The sequence below is a fragment of the Dendropsophus ebraccatus genome, chromosome 4 (genome assembly GCF_027789765.1).
Source record: "Dendropsophus ebraccatus isolate aDenEbr1 chromosome 4, aDenEbr1.pat, whole genome shotgun sequence".
Taxonomy (NCBI): Eukaryota; Metazoa; Chordata; class Amphibia; order Anura; family Hylidae; genus Dendropsophus; species Dendropsophus ebraccatus.
In genome coordinates, this window is record NC_091457.1 from 167915435 (window position 1) to 167929773 (window position 14339).

Sequence of the window (14339 nt, forward strand, 5' to 3'; positions counted from 1 at the left end):
GAGAGGTTTTCTTTTCTTTTCTTTTTTTTTTAAAGCTATTTTATTAAAGTTTTTTTGTTATAACTGTACAAGCATTAATTCGGTACATTAAGAATGGTGTACATCTAATCAGGAAAAATTACAGATTGTAAAATAAGAAGACAAGTGATGATATAGCAGGAGGAATATAACATCACATCCCACAATATGTTCATACAGAGAGAACAGATCGGTATATGTTAGGAATACATTTCGTGAATATCAGGACCCGATCCCGTATATATCTCTATATGTACACCACAGATTCCAGGACCCGATCCCGTATATATCTCTATATGTACACCACAGATTCCAGGACCTGATCCCGTATATATATCTCTATATGTACACCACAGATTCCAGGACCTGATCCCGTATATATGTCTCTATATGTACACCACAGATTCCAGGACCTGATCCCGTATATGTCTCTATATGTACACCACAGATTCCAGGACCCGATCCCGTATATATATCTCTATATGTACACCACAGATTCCAGGACCCGATCCCGTATATATGTCTCTATATGTACACCACAGATTCCAGGACCCGATCCCTTATATGTCTGTATATGTACACCACAGATTCCAGGACCCGATCCCGTATATGTCTCTATATGTACACCACAGATTCCAGGACCCGATCCCGTATATATGTCTCTATATGTACACCACAGATTCCAGGACCCGATCCCGTATATGTCTCTATATGTACACCACAGATTCCAGGACCCGATCCCGTATATGTCTCTATATGTACACCACAGATTCCAGGACCCGATCCCTTATATGTCTGTATATGTACACCACAGATTCCAGGACCCGATCCCGTATATATGTCTCTATATGTACACCACAGATTCCAGGACCCGATCCCGTATATATGTCTCTATATGTACACCACAGATTCTAGGACCCGATCCCGTATATATATCTCTATATGTACACCACAGATTCCAGGACCCGATCCCGTATATATATCTCTATATGTACACCACAGATTCCAGGACCCGATCCCGTATATGTCTCTATATGTACACCACAGATTCCAGGACCCGATCCCGTATATATATCTCTATATGTACACCACAGATTCCAGGACCCGATCCCGTATATATATCTCTATATGTACACCACAGATTCCAGGACCCGATCCCGTATATGTCTCTATATGTACACCACAGATTCCAGGACCTGATCCCGTATATATGTCTCTATATGTACACCACAGATTCCAGGACCCGATCCCGTATATATCTCTATATGTACACCACAGATTCCAGGACCCGATCCCGTATATATCTCTATATGTACACCACAGATTCCAGGACCCGATCCCGTATATGTCTGTATATGTACACCACAGATTCCAGGACCCGATCCCATATATATATCTCTATATGTACATGACAGATTCCAGGACCCGATCCCGTATATGTCTCTATATGTACACCACAGATTCCAGGACCCGATCCCGTATATGTCTCTATATGTACACCACAGATTCCAGGACCCGATCCCGTATATATATCTCTATATGTACACCACAGATTCCAGGACCCGATCCCGTATATGTCTGTATATGTACACCACAGATTCCAGGACCCGATCCCGTATATATCTCTATATGTACACCACAGATTCCAGGACCCGATCCCGTATATGTCTCTATATGTACACCACAGATTCCAGGACCCGATCCCGTATATGTCTCTATATGTACACCACAGATTCCAGGACCCGATCCCTTATATGTCTCTATATGTACACCACAGATTCCAGGACCCGATCTTGTATATGTCTCTATATGTACACCACAGATTCCAGGACCCGATCCCGTATATATCTCTATATGTACACCACAGATTCCAGGACCCGATCCCGTATATATCTCTATATGTACACCACAGATTCCAGGACCCGATCCCATATATCTCTATATGTACACCACAGATTCCAGGACCCGATCCCGTATATATCTCTATATGTACACCACAGATTCCAGGACCCAATCCCGTATATGTCTCTATATGTACACCACAGATTCCAGGACCCAATCCCGTATATATCTCTATATGTACACCACAGATTCCAGGACCCGATCCCGTATATGTCTGTATATGTACACCACAGATTCCAGGACCCGATCCCGTATATATCTCTATATGTACACCACAGATTCCAGGACCCGATCCCGTATATATCTCTATATGTACACCACAAATTCCAGGACCCGATCCCGTATATGTCTCTATATGTACACCACAGATTCCAGGACCTGATCCCTTATATGTCTGTATATGTACACCACAGATTCCAGGACCTGATCCCGTATATATCTCTATATGTACACCACAGATTCCAGGACCTGATCCCTTATATATCTCTATATGTAGCTGATCTGTAGCTGTGTAAGGACAGAAATACGTGAAATGTTGTGTATGAGATCTCTAATGGACGTCTTTCCTCTTGTGTTTCCCCTTCAGATCATCGTCGGAGAGACTGTGGTCTTTTGCCTCCAGGTAGCAACGAGAGACTTTGAGAACCAGGAAAAAACCCTTCTAACTGGAGACTGTTGCTATATCAATCCACTGGTGCGGAGGACGGTGAGATTCCTCGGTAAGCCGCTCTTCCTTCATGTTTCTATGGAATGGTGAATGTGAACGTTTACTGCCGCACGATCGTGCTGACGTTTATATCAGATGTTATAAGCAGATAACGGACTAAGGCTGCAAGGGTGTAGTTACTATCTGCTGTATATATATATATATATATACATACACACACACACACGGTCATAGAGTCATTGCAGACAAATGGTGTCAGACAGAGGTGCCTGTGCCGATAACCAAACAGGATGCAACGTCCACCATAAACTATTCATCATATAATGAACCCAAAAAATATCACGGACTGGTGAGGAAGGAGTCAGTATTGGCCTGTCAGCCTCCATCTTACACCCTTCTCTGTAAGTGGTATGATAACCCAATAATGGAGGTCCCCATTGTGCAGTCTATCCCTGCCACAGCTGGACCATCCTTGACCTCCCTACATGTTTCTTCCTTTTGGAATCATCAAGGGTAATGTCAGGGATCTGGTGGGGAGAGCGAGCACTCAACTCTCCGGGTTTCTGTCACTTTATGACCGATACCTTAATGCTCCAAGCCGAGGGGAGAAATCATGAGTATCCCACGACCCCATTAGTGACCATACTCTAGTGGAAGTTGTACTACCCTCCCCCCCCACCACACACACACACATACACACCAAGGGTTTCTGTGCTTGTGTTCAGTGTATGTGTGAGGGGAACAGAGTGTGCGGTAATACCACCGCTACCTCCAGGGTTTCCAGTCACTCGGAGACAGACACTCACTCCAGTTTGCTCCTGGTGGGTGACTTGCTTAGAGTTGTAGTTCAGACTATAGTTGTACTGCAGTTGCAGGTGTGAAGGGAACCAATCACTATTATAAAGCATAGAATGATGTTAGCAGCTCCTAATAGAGCTGGTGAAGCGTTCCCTTCCTATACTTGGTGTGTGCCGTCCTCCTGGGGGGGATTTCGGCAAAGGACGAGGCCGTAACTGGTCATCTGGACGGAGTCCATGCCGTTACTAGTCACGGCTCTTTGCCTGTCAATCATCCCTGCAGAGCGTGCTTACTAGCAGAGAGCTATGACTAGTTGTGGCCCCGACACCGCCTAGATGACTAGTTAGTTAGGTCCCCACCGATCCGGCTACTTATACACAAGTCATTAGCCTAACTCCTCCCATCTTCTGGAATGTTCTGTAATGTTCTGGAACTCCTAACCTAACACTACCACTAGATGGCAGCAAAGTGTATACTGATCGATGTGTGAATGGCGTCTAAACATCTGTGCCATAAAAATAACACCGATTGCCTCGGGGTGTGTGACACCAAATCTAACATAAAAGGAAAAGCAGCAGGATGCTGCAGATCCGCTCCACAGATCCCTGCGGCTAAACGCTATAGATCCGGTGATGCCCTGTGATCTCCCCTATATGATCCAGTGATGCCGTATGACCCTGTGGCGTGATCCCCCCCGGCAGTCAGGCAAACCCAACATTACACACAGGTCCCAACTCGTAGACGAGGATTATGGATTTCTGACAGAAGATATTGTGTATGTGCAGTAATAAGTGGACATGTGATATTCCCTATCTGCTCCGGTCTGACGCACAGCTACAATGAGGCCAAACTGGCGAAGCTTACCAGTAGTGAGGTTGGCACTCACATACATGGTGACACTGACGGCCGTCTGCCCAGCAGGATATCAGCCGGGGGCACTGGAGACTTGGCTGCCGCTCCACCTCAGTGTTCATCCTCCGACATCTTCATCACGCGTCACCACAACCAATACACCGCACCAATCTCTGCGGAACCATCAAACGCTGCGGCAATAATCCCGACAAACACAAAAAGCGCATGAAAAATATTCAACCCTCCCAGGAGAAAACCGCTGATATATGGCAGAACTGTTCTCCTTAAAGGAATCTTCCAGGAATAAAGTCTTAGATTTATCTACAGCGAGGTGCAATTTCCTGAAAAGAGGAGAAAGACTTAGAAAGATATAAAAAAATATAAGATATATAAGATATAAGAGATATACTAGATATAAGAGATATAATAGGTATAAGAGATATACTAGATATATAAGATATAAGACATATACTAGATATATAAGATATAAGAGATATAATAGGTATAAGAGATATATAAGATACTAGAAAATGTACCCGGCGCTGCCCGGGTATAAAGTGTCAGTTTGTTAATTAGATTTGTTCTAAGGTGCCCAGGAGGCCAAGCTAATGGTATTGTTTCATCTGAGTTAATCAGTGGAATTAGTGTATACCTGTAGTGCATAGTTGGAGGGGTTCTGTATACCCACAATGTATAGTTTTTAGGGGTCTCGCCTATCTGTAGTGCATAGTTGGGGGGGGGCTGTTTACCTATAGTGCATAGTTGGGGGGGGGTCCTGTATACCTGTAGTGTGTAGTTGGGGGGGGCTGTATACCTGTAATGTATAGTTGAGGGAGGTCCTGTATACCTGCAGTGTACAGTTGGTGAAGGTCCTGTATACCTGTACTGTATAGTTCGGGGGTCCTGTATACCTGTACTATATAGTTGGTGCTGTATACCTGTAATGTATAGTTGGTGGAGGTCTTGTATACCTGTAGTTTATAGTTTGAGGGTCCTGGATACCTGTAGTGTATAATTGGTGGAGGTCTTGTATACCTGTAGTATATAGTTCGGGGGTCCTGTATACCTGTAATGAATAGTTTGAGGGTCCTGTATAACTATAGTATACAGTTGGTGGAGGTCCTGTATACCTGTAGTGTATAGTTTGGGGTCCTATATACCTGTAGTATATAGCTGGTGGAGTTCCTGTATACCTGTAGTATATAGCTTTGGGGTCCTGTATACTTGTAGTATAGAGTTGGTGAAGGTGCTGTATACCTGTATTATAGAGTTGGTGTAGGTCTTGTATACCTGTAGTGTATAGTTTTGGGGTCCTGTATACCTGTAGTGTATAGTTTTGGGTCCTGTATACCTGTAGTATATAGTTGGTGGAGGTCCTGTATACCTGAAGTATATAGTTGGTGGAGGTCCTGTATACCTGTAGTGTATAGTTTTGGGGTCCTTTATACCTGTAGTGTAAAGTTTTGGGTCCTGTCTACCTGTAGTATATAGTTTTGTGGAGGTCCCGTGCACCTGTAGTGTATAGTTTTGGGGTCCTGTATACCTGTAGTGTCCTGTATACCTGCAGGGTTGTATTTACCCGTATGGCAGTGTTATTCAGTCACAGTGTGTCGGTATTGGTCATGTCTGGTATGGGGGTGTTATCCAGTCACAGTATGGTGGTATTGGTCAAGTCTGGTATAGCGGTGTTATCCAGTCACAGTATGGCAGTATTGGTCAGGTCTGATATGATGGTGTTATCCAGTCACAGTATGGCGGAATTGGTCAGGTCTGGTGTGGCGGTGTTACCCAGTCACAGTTTGCCGGTATTGGTCAGGTCTGGTATGGCAGTGTTATCCAGTCACAGTATGGCGGTATTGGTCAGGTCTGGTATGACAGTGTTATCCAGCACAGTATAGCGGTATTTGTCAGGTCTGGTGTGGCGGTGTTATCCATTCACAGTATGGCAGTATTGGTCAGGTCTGATATGACAGTGTTATCCAGTCACAGTATGGCGGTATTGGTCAGGTCTTGTATGGCAGTGTTATCCAGTCACAGTTTGGTGGTATTGGTCAGGTCTGGTGTGGCAGTGTTACCCAGTCACAGTTTGGTATACCTGTAGTGCCCTGTATATACATGTACTGTATAGATGGAGTAGGGGGTCCTGTATATACATGTACTGTATAGATGGAGTAGGGGGTCCTGTATACATGTACTGTATAGATGGAGTAGGGGGTCCTGTATACATGTACTGTATGGATGGAGTAGGGGGTCCTGTATATACATGTACTGTATGGATGGAGTAGGGGGTCCTGTATACATGTACTGTATAGATGGAGTAGGGGGTCCTGTATACATGTACTGTATAGATGGAGTAGAGGGTCTACCAGTTATTACTGTGGATGTTGTGAGGCAGCTTCCCTAGCAACCATTGCTCCCTGTGAAAATGAAAGCAGTAATCCTATTGGTTGCTAAGGCTCCAACTGCCGTGTCTGCTGCAGCTAATTATATCACCTGTGGGTGCAGTGAGGAGATTTTCCCATTCATCTCTATGGGGCGCATCTCTTTACCCTCCCCCTCCCCTCCTGTACATCTGGCGGGGACGGGACCTTCGCAATAACCTTCCCGGGCACCCAATGTATCTGTGGGCCAAATTTGGGGTCAAACGGTTCAGGCGTTTGGAAGTCTATAGAGGACAGACAGAAGGACAGACAGACAGACGGAAGGACAGAAGGACAGACAGAAGGACAGACTTTGATTTTTATGATATAGATAAGAGATATACTAGATATATAAGATATAACAGATATACTAGATATATAAGATATAAGAGATATACTAGATATATAAGATATAAGAGATATACTAGATATAAGAGATATAAGAGATATAAGAGATATACTAGATATAAGAGATATAAGAGATATAAGAGATATACTAGATATAAGAGATATAAGAGATATATAAGATATAAGAGATATACTAGATATATAAGATATAAGAGATATACTAGATATATAAGATATAAGAGATATACTAGATATACTAGATATATAAGATATAAGAGATTCCGCAATGTCCTATTATTTGCGGCACGGATTTTGGATCCATAAAACTACAGATAGTCTAAATAGCCCAATAGAAATCAATGGACCCCCAGTTTTTTCGTAATTGCAGATCCACAATTATGGACAAATATACAGAAGGTGTGACTATGGCCTTAGGCTGGGTCCAAGCTGCATTTTTGCTGTCCATTTTTCTCCAGAAAACAGATTTAAAAAAAACTGATGTATTTGTGTGCATCCATTTTGATCCGTTTTTCCACTGACTTCCATTATTTAAAGTGTCTCTGTCGTTTAATTTATTTTTTATTTTTTGCAGAAATTAATAGTCCAGGCGATTTTCAGAAACTTTGTATTTGGGTTTATCAGCCGAAAAATGCATTTTTATCATGAAAAAGCAGTTTGAAGCTCTCCCCCCTGTCTTCATGGTTGTCTATGGAGAGGAGACGAGGCACCAAAACAGGACAACAAAGAGTCAGTTTACAGCTACATCACCGGCTATCTCCTCTGAAGTCAGCCCTGACCTTTCTGACCTCTGAATACCGGCTGTCACACAGGTCCCGCTGTGTAATCCTTTGTTCTCTGCTGCCGACTAATCTCCCTCCCCCCTCCATAGCACAGACAGGGCCTGACTGATGTAAAAGAGTCAAGATTTCCTGATAATGAGCAGTGGCTGAGAGGGAGGAGAGAAGGGGGTGGGGGGGACCTGGGGAAATTCTCTCTGAATGCAGATAATGGCAGATTTGCCTAATAAACCCAATTACAAAGTGTCTTAAAATCGCCTGGACTATTGATTTCTGGCAAAATATATATATATATATATGACAGTGACACTAAAAATAATAAGGATCAAAATGCATTTGTTTTTTCATCCATTTTTTTTTGCATAAAACCGATAAAAAACTAACTGCAAAAACGCAGCATGAGCGGCATTAGTGTTTTTTTTACCATGGTGCTGACCCCCCATGAGGGCTCGCATGTTGCAGGATGACTTGTCGCTTCCTTTCTGGGACCTTTCAGGGACTTTCTGATTCCATTGTCTGGAAGGCGAAGAGACCAACATCCCCATCATTTCACTTCTCACCATGTTGGATAAAAACGTGATATTTTGATAGTTCAGACATTTCTGGATGAGAACTAACATGTGCCTGAGGGTCTTCATTACACGCCTAGTCATCCTGATGCCGCCTCCTCCCCCCACCACACTGCAGGCGGGCAGTAAGGTGATAGGAGCCGCCCCTTCTCTCTGTTTAAAGGGGTAGTTGAAAAAATCTACTGGTGCAAAAAAATTATATAGATTTGTAATTAACTTTTATTAAAAAATAAATAAATAAAAAAAAAACCTCCAGTCTTCCAGTATTTATCAGCTGCTACATGTCCTGCAGGAAGTGGTGTATTCTTGCCAGTCTGACACCGTGCTCTCTGCTGCCACCTCTGTCCATGTCAGGAACTGTCCAGTGCAGGAGAGGTTTTCTATGGGGATTTGCTGCTGCTCTGGACAGTTCCTGACATGGACAGAGGTGGCAGCAGAGAGCACTGTGTCACACTGGAGAGAATACACCACTTCCAGCAGTACATACAGCAGCTGATAAGTATTGGAAGACTGGAGATTTTTATACAGAAGAAAAATTACAAATCCTCTGCACCAGTTGATTTTTTGCTGAACTACCCCTTTAACCCCTCGGATGCTGCAGTGACTGAGGCCATATGGGATGATTGGAAAGATGCTGAGCGATGTTGCTGTAGCTACATATCTAGCCTTGTTTCCCAGTGTTACCCTCGATGTACGTCACCTGTGACCTGTTACATACCGCACACCTGGAGTCATAGACAGGTGGTGCGTGCCGCGGGTTGTAACTCCTTCCCCGTCCTGATATATATATATATATATATACACGCTCCTAGCTCTGAGATATAACGGCCAATAGCACAATATATATCACATCCACTATATCCTCTATCATACAGACGACTGGATGGAATATATAAAAACGTCCTCTTCTATTCATGAGGAGGTTATTGCCGTCCTGCAGAGTGATGGTAACTGCTGTGTCAGCCGGTAGACGATGACGGCGGTGGCGGCATTAGTCATGGTGAGGGGGATGGGAGACGTGGGGGCAGCGCTTTAGTCAGCCATTAGTCAGCTGTATGGCTTCTGGCAGCTCTCACACAGGCAGAATGTGTTCTATACCATTTGGTCCTCAGGTTCGGAGGATTTGTACTTACAGGGTGATCGGCCGCTCTGAAGCCATCGTACCGCTAGGAATAACACAATAAGATTTCTATACAAAATGATCAGCGACACTGATCAGCAGACGCTAACGTCACCATCCGCCCCACCGACCACCACCCAGTTTACAGGATCTTCCCTGATATGTAATTGTGGTAGTTTGGTGCGGTGGAGGCGGGCCCATCACCCCAGTGTACCGATAACCCCTCCCCTCTTAGACACGCCTCCTTCAGGATCAGGCCTATCTGCTTCACCAATGGGCGGGGATATCGGTACATGGGCTGCTGGTCCCGCCTCCACTGCACAAAACTACCACATTTACATCTGAACAGAACAGAGAAAATCTCAGGGACTCGGCAGTGGTCGGAGGAACGGACAGGGCCAATAGACGTTCTTGCTCAAAAAGAGATCCACAAAACAAGAGTCCGTGGAGCCTCAGTTACGAGTCTCAAAACACGGGATAGCCAGATATCTCTAGCCTGTTGCCAACGGGGTGCCTCCATGATGGGGAGAGCACCACACCACCCTGATAAATAACCCCTTAAGTCCCACTCGGTTGCGAGTATTGGAACATAAAGGGAAACACCAGGGTGGCCCCTTTTGTCAATGTCTAACTCAAGGTGCGAGTATTGCGATCATTACAAGGGCTTGCAAAGGCAGGCCTCCATCCACAGACAGCCGTTTCGGGGTTTTTGCCCCTCGTCAGTGTGGGGTAGGATTCTGGCTAGTTGGGGCAACGAAAAATCAACCAACAAAACACAGAAATCACTGAACTCAAGGAGAACAGCGAAAAAAAATTCCAATGAAGTGCTCAATCAAGAGTCTCCACTGATGCCCCCAAAAATTTAAATATGCAAAACAAGAGTCCGTGGAGCCTCAGTTACGAGTCTCAAAACACGGAAATGGCCAGATATCTCTAGCCTGTTGCCAACGGGGTGCCTCCATGATGGGGAGAGCACCACAACGGCTGTCTGTGGATGGAGGCCTGCCTTTGCAAGCCCTTGTCATGATCGCAATACTCGCACCTTGAGTTAGACATTGACAAAAGGGGCCACCCTGGTGTTTCCCTTTATGTTCCAATACTCGCAACCGAGTGGGACTTAAGGGGTTATTTATCAGGGTGGTGTGGTGCTCTCCCCATCATGGAGGCACCCCGTGGCAACAGGCTAGAGATATCTGGCCATTTCCGTGTTTTGAGACTCGTAACTGAGGCTCCACGGACTCTTGTTTTGCATATTTAAATTTTTGGGGGCATCAGTGGAGACTCTTGATTGAGTACTTCATTGGAATTTTTTCGCTGTTCTCCTTGAGTTCAGTGATAACTGTGTTTTGTTGGTCAAAAAGAGATCCATCAGAGAAACTAAAAGACTGCTATGCCTTTATCCCCCATCTCTCTTTCCTGATAGATCAGTCTCCAGCCCCTCTCTCTCCCCTCCTGATGGATCAGTCTCCAGCCCCTCTCTCTCCCCTCCTGATGGATCAGTCTCCAGACCCTCTCTCTCTCTCCTCTCCTGATGGATCAGTCTCCAGCCCCTCTCTCTCCTCTCCTGATGGATCAGTCTCCAGCCCCTCTCTTTCCTCTCCTGGTGGATCAGTCTCCAGCCCCTCTCTCTCCTCTCCTGATGGATCAGTCTCCAGCCCCTCTCTCTCTCCTGATGGATCAGTCTCCAGCCCCTCTCTCTCTCCTCTCCTGATGGACCAGTCTCCAGACCCTCTCTTTCCTCTCCTGGTGGATCAGTCTCCAGCCCCTCTCTCTCCTCTCCTGATGGAGCAGTCTCCAGCCCCTCTCTCCTCTCCTGATGGACCAGTCTCCAGCCCCTCTCTCCTCTCCTGATGGACCAGTCTCCAGACCCTCTCACCTCTCCTCTCCTGATGGATCAGTCTCCAGCCCCTCTCTTTCTCTCCTCTCCTGATGGATCCGTCTCCAGCCCCTCTCTCTCCTCTCCTGATGGATCAGTCTCCAGCCCCTCTCTTTCTCTCCTCTCCTGATGGATCAGTCTCCAGCCCCTCTCTCTCCTCTCCTGATGGATCAGTCTCCAGCCCCTCTCTCTCCTCTCCTGATGGATCAGTCTCCAGCCCCTCTCTCTCTCCTCTCCTGATGGATCAGTCTCCAGCCCCTCTCTCTCTTCTCCTGATGGATCAGTCTCCAGCCCCTCTCCTCTCCTGATGGATCAGTCTCCAGCCCCTCTCTCTCCTCTCCTGATGGATCAGTCTCCAGCCCCTCTCTCTACTCTCCTGACGGATCAGTCTCCAGCCTCTCTCTCTCTCCTGATGGATCAGTCTCCAGCCCCTCTCCTCTCCTGATGGATCAGTCTCTAGCCCCTCTCTCTCCTCTCCTGATGGATCAGTCTCCAGCCCCTCTCTCTCCTCTCCTGACGGATCAGTCTCCAGCCTCTCTCTCTCTCCTGATGGATCAGTCTCCAGCCCCTCTCTCTCCTCTCCTGATGGATCAGTCTCCAGCCCCTCTCTCTCCTCTCCTGATGGATCAGTCTCCAGCCCCTCTCTCTCCTCTCCTGATGGATCAGTCTCCAGCCCCTCTCTCTCCTCTCCAGATGGATCAGTCTCCAGCCCCTCTCTCTCCTCTCCTGATGGATCAGTCTCCAGCCCCCCTCTCTCCTCTCCTGATGGATCAGTCTCCAGCCCCTCTCTCTCCTCTCCTGATGGATCAGTCTCCAGCCCCTCTCTCTCCTCTCCTGATGGATCAGTCTCCAGCCCCTTTCTCTCCTCTCCTGATGGATCAGTCTCCAGCCCCTCTCTCTCCTCCTGATGGATCAGTCTCCAGCCCCTCTCTCTCCTCTCCTGATGGATCAGTCTCCAGCCCCTCTCTCTCCTCTCCTGATGGATCAGTCTCCAGTCCCTCTCCTCTCCTGATGGATCAGTCTCCAGCCCCTCTCTCTCTCCTCTCCTGATGGATCAGTCTCCAGCCCCCCTCTCTCCTCTCCTGATGGATCAGTCTCCAGCCCCTCTCTCTCCTCTCCTGATGTCTTGATTTTCAGGCCGTTTCTCTACAGAGAGCAGCTGGAGACCAATCTGCCAGGCAGTTAGACATAAATACAAATAAATGTATTCCAAGATGTCCATCGCCTTTAAGAATAACCACATGTACAGTATGCCGCCATATGATCCCTCTAAGAGGCTCCTCCGTAATGTGACATATGATGAAGCGGGAAGATATTTTCCATATGTTCTGTGACTGCAAACCAGGAGCTATAAATGGATATGGATACAGCTCAGTGTATACAGATACAGCTCAGTGTATACAGATACAGCTCAGTGTATACAGATACAGCTCAGTGTATACAGATAGAGCTCAGTGTATACAGATACAGCTCAGTCTATAGATACAGCTCAGTGTATACAGATACAGCTCAGTGTATACAGATACAGCTCAGTCTATAGATACAGCTCAGTGTATACAAATACAGCTCAGTCTATAGATACAGCTCAGTGTATACAGATACAGCTCAGTGTATACAGATACAGCTCAGTGTATACAGATACAGCTCAGTGTATACAGATACAGCTCAGTGTATACAGATAGAGCTCAGTGTATACAGATACAGCTCAGTCTATAGATACAGCTCAGTGTATACAGATACAGCTCAGTGTATACAGATACAGCTCAGTGTATACAGATACAGCTCAGTCTATAGATACAGCTCAGTGTATACAAATACAGCTCAGTCTATAGATACAGCTCAGTGTATACAGATACAGCTCAGTGTATACAGATACAGCTCAGTCTATAGATACAGCTCAGTGTATACAGATACAGCTCAGTGTATACAGATACAGCTCAGTCTATAGATACAGCTCAGTGTATACAGATACAGCTCAGTGTATACAGATACAGCTCAGTGTATACAGATACAGCTCAGTGTATACAGATACAGCTCAGTCTATAGATACAGCTCAGTCTATAGATACAGCTCAGTGTATACAGATACAGCTCAGTGTATACAGATACAGCTCAGTGTATACAGATACAGCTCAGTGTATACAGATAGAGCTCAGTGTATACAGATACAGCTCAGTCTGTATATACAGCTCAGTGTATACAGATACAGCTCAGTGTATACAGATACAGCTTAGTGTATACAGATACAACTCAGTGTATACAGATACAGCTCAGTCTATAGATACAGCTCAGTCTGTATATACAGCTCAGTGTATACAGATACAGCTCAGTGTATACAGATACAGCTCAGTGTATACAGATACAGCTCAGTGCATACAGATACCGCTCAGTGTATACAGATACAGCTCAGTGTATACAGATACAGCTCAGTGTATACAGATAGAGCTCAGTCTATAGATAGAGCTCAGTGTATACAGATACAGCTCAGTCTATAGATACAGCTCAGTGTATACAGATACAGCTTAGTGTATACAGATACAGCTCAGTGTATACAGATACAGCTCAGTGTATACAGATACAGCTCAGTCTGTATATACAGCTCAGTGTATACAAATACAGCTCAGTGTATACAGATACAGCTCAGTGTATACAGATACAGCTTGGTGTATAGATACAACTCAGTGTATACAGATACAGCTCAGTGTATACAGATACAGCTCAGTCTATAGATACAGCTCAGTGTATACAGATACAGCTCAGTGTATACAGATACAGCTCAGTCTATGGATACAGCTCAGTGTATACAGATACAGCTCAGTGTATACAGATACAGCTCAGTCTATAGATACAGCTCAGTGTATACAGATACAGCTCAGTGTATACAGATACAGCTCAGTCTATGGATACAGCTCAGTGTATACAGATACAGCTCAGTCTATGGATACAGGGTTGATATAATTGGGATTTCTTTCT

At 45.4% G+C, this 14339-nt stretch overlaps 1 protein-coding gene across 2 annotated transcripts in view; it reads left to right on the forward strand.

Moving 5' to 3' along the window:
* Window positions 1-14339, forward strand: part of PLPPR5 (phospholipid phosphatase related 5) — a 257710-nt gene that overhangs the window by 142446 nt on the left and 100925 nt on the right. For both annotated transcript variants that reach the window (XM_069969091.1, XM_069969089.1), the window contains one exon: window positions 2507-2639. In XM_069969091.1, the coding sequence (XP_069825192.1) occupies window positions 2507-2639 (133 nt within the window). The remainder of the gene's footprint in view (window positions 1-2506; window positions 2640-14339) is intronic.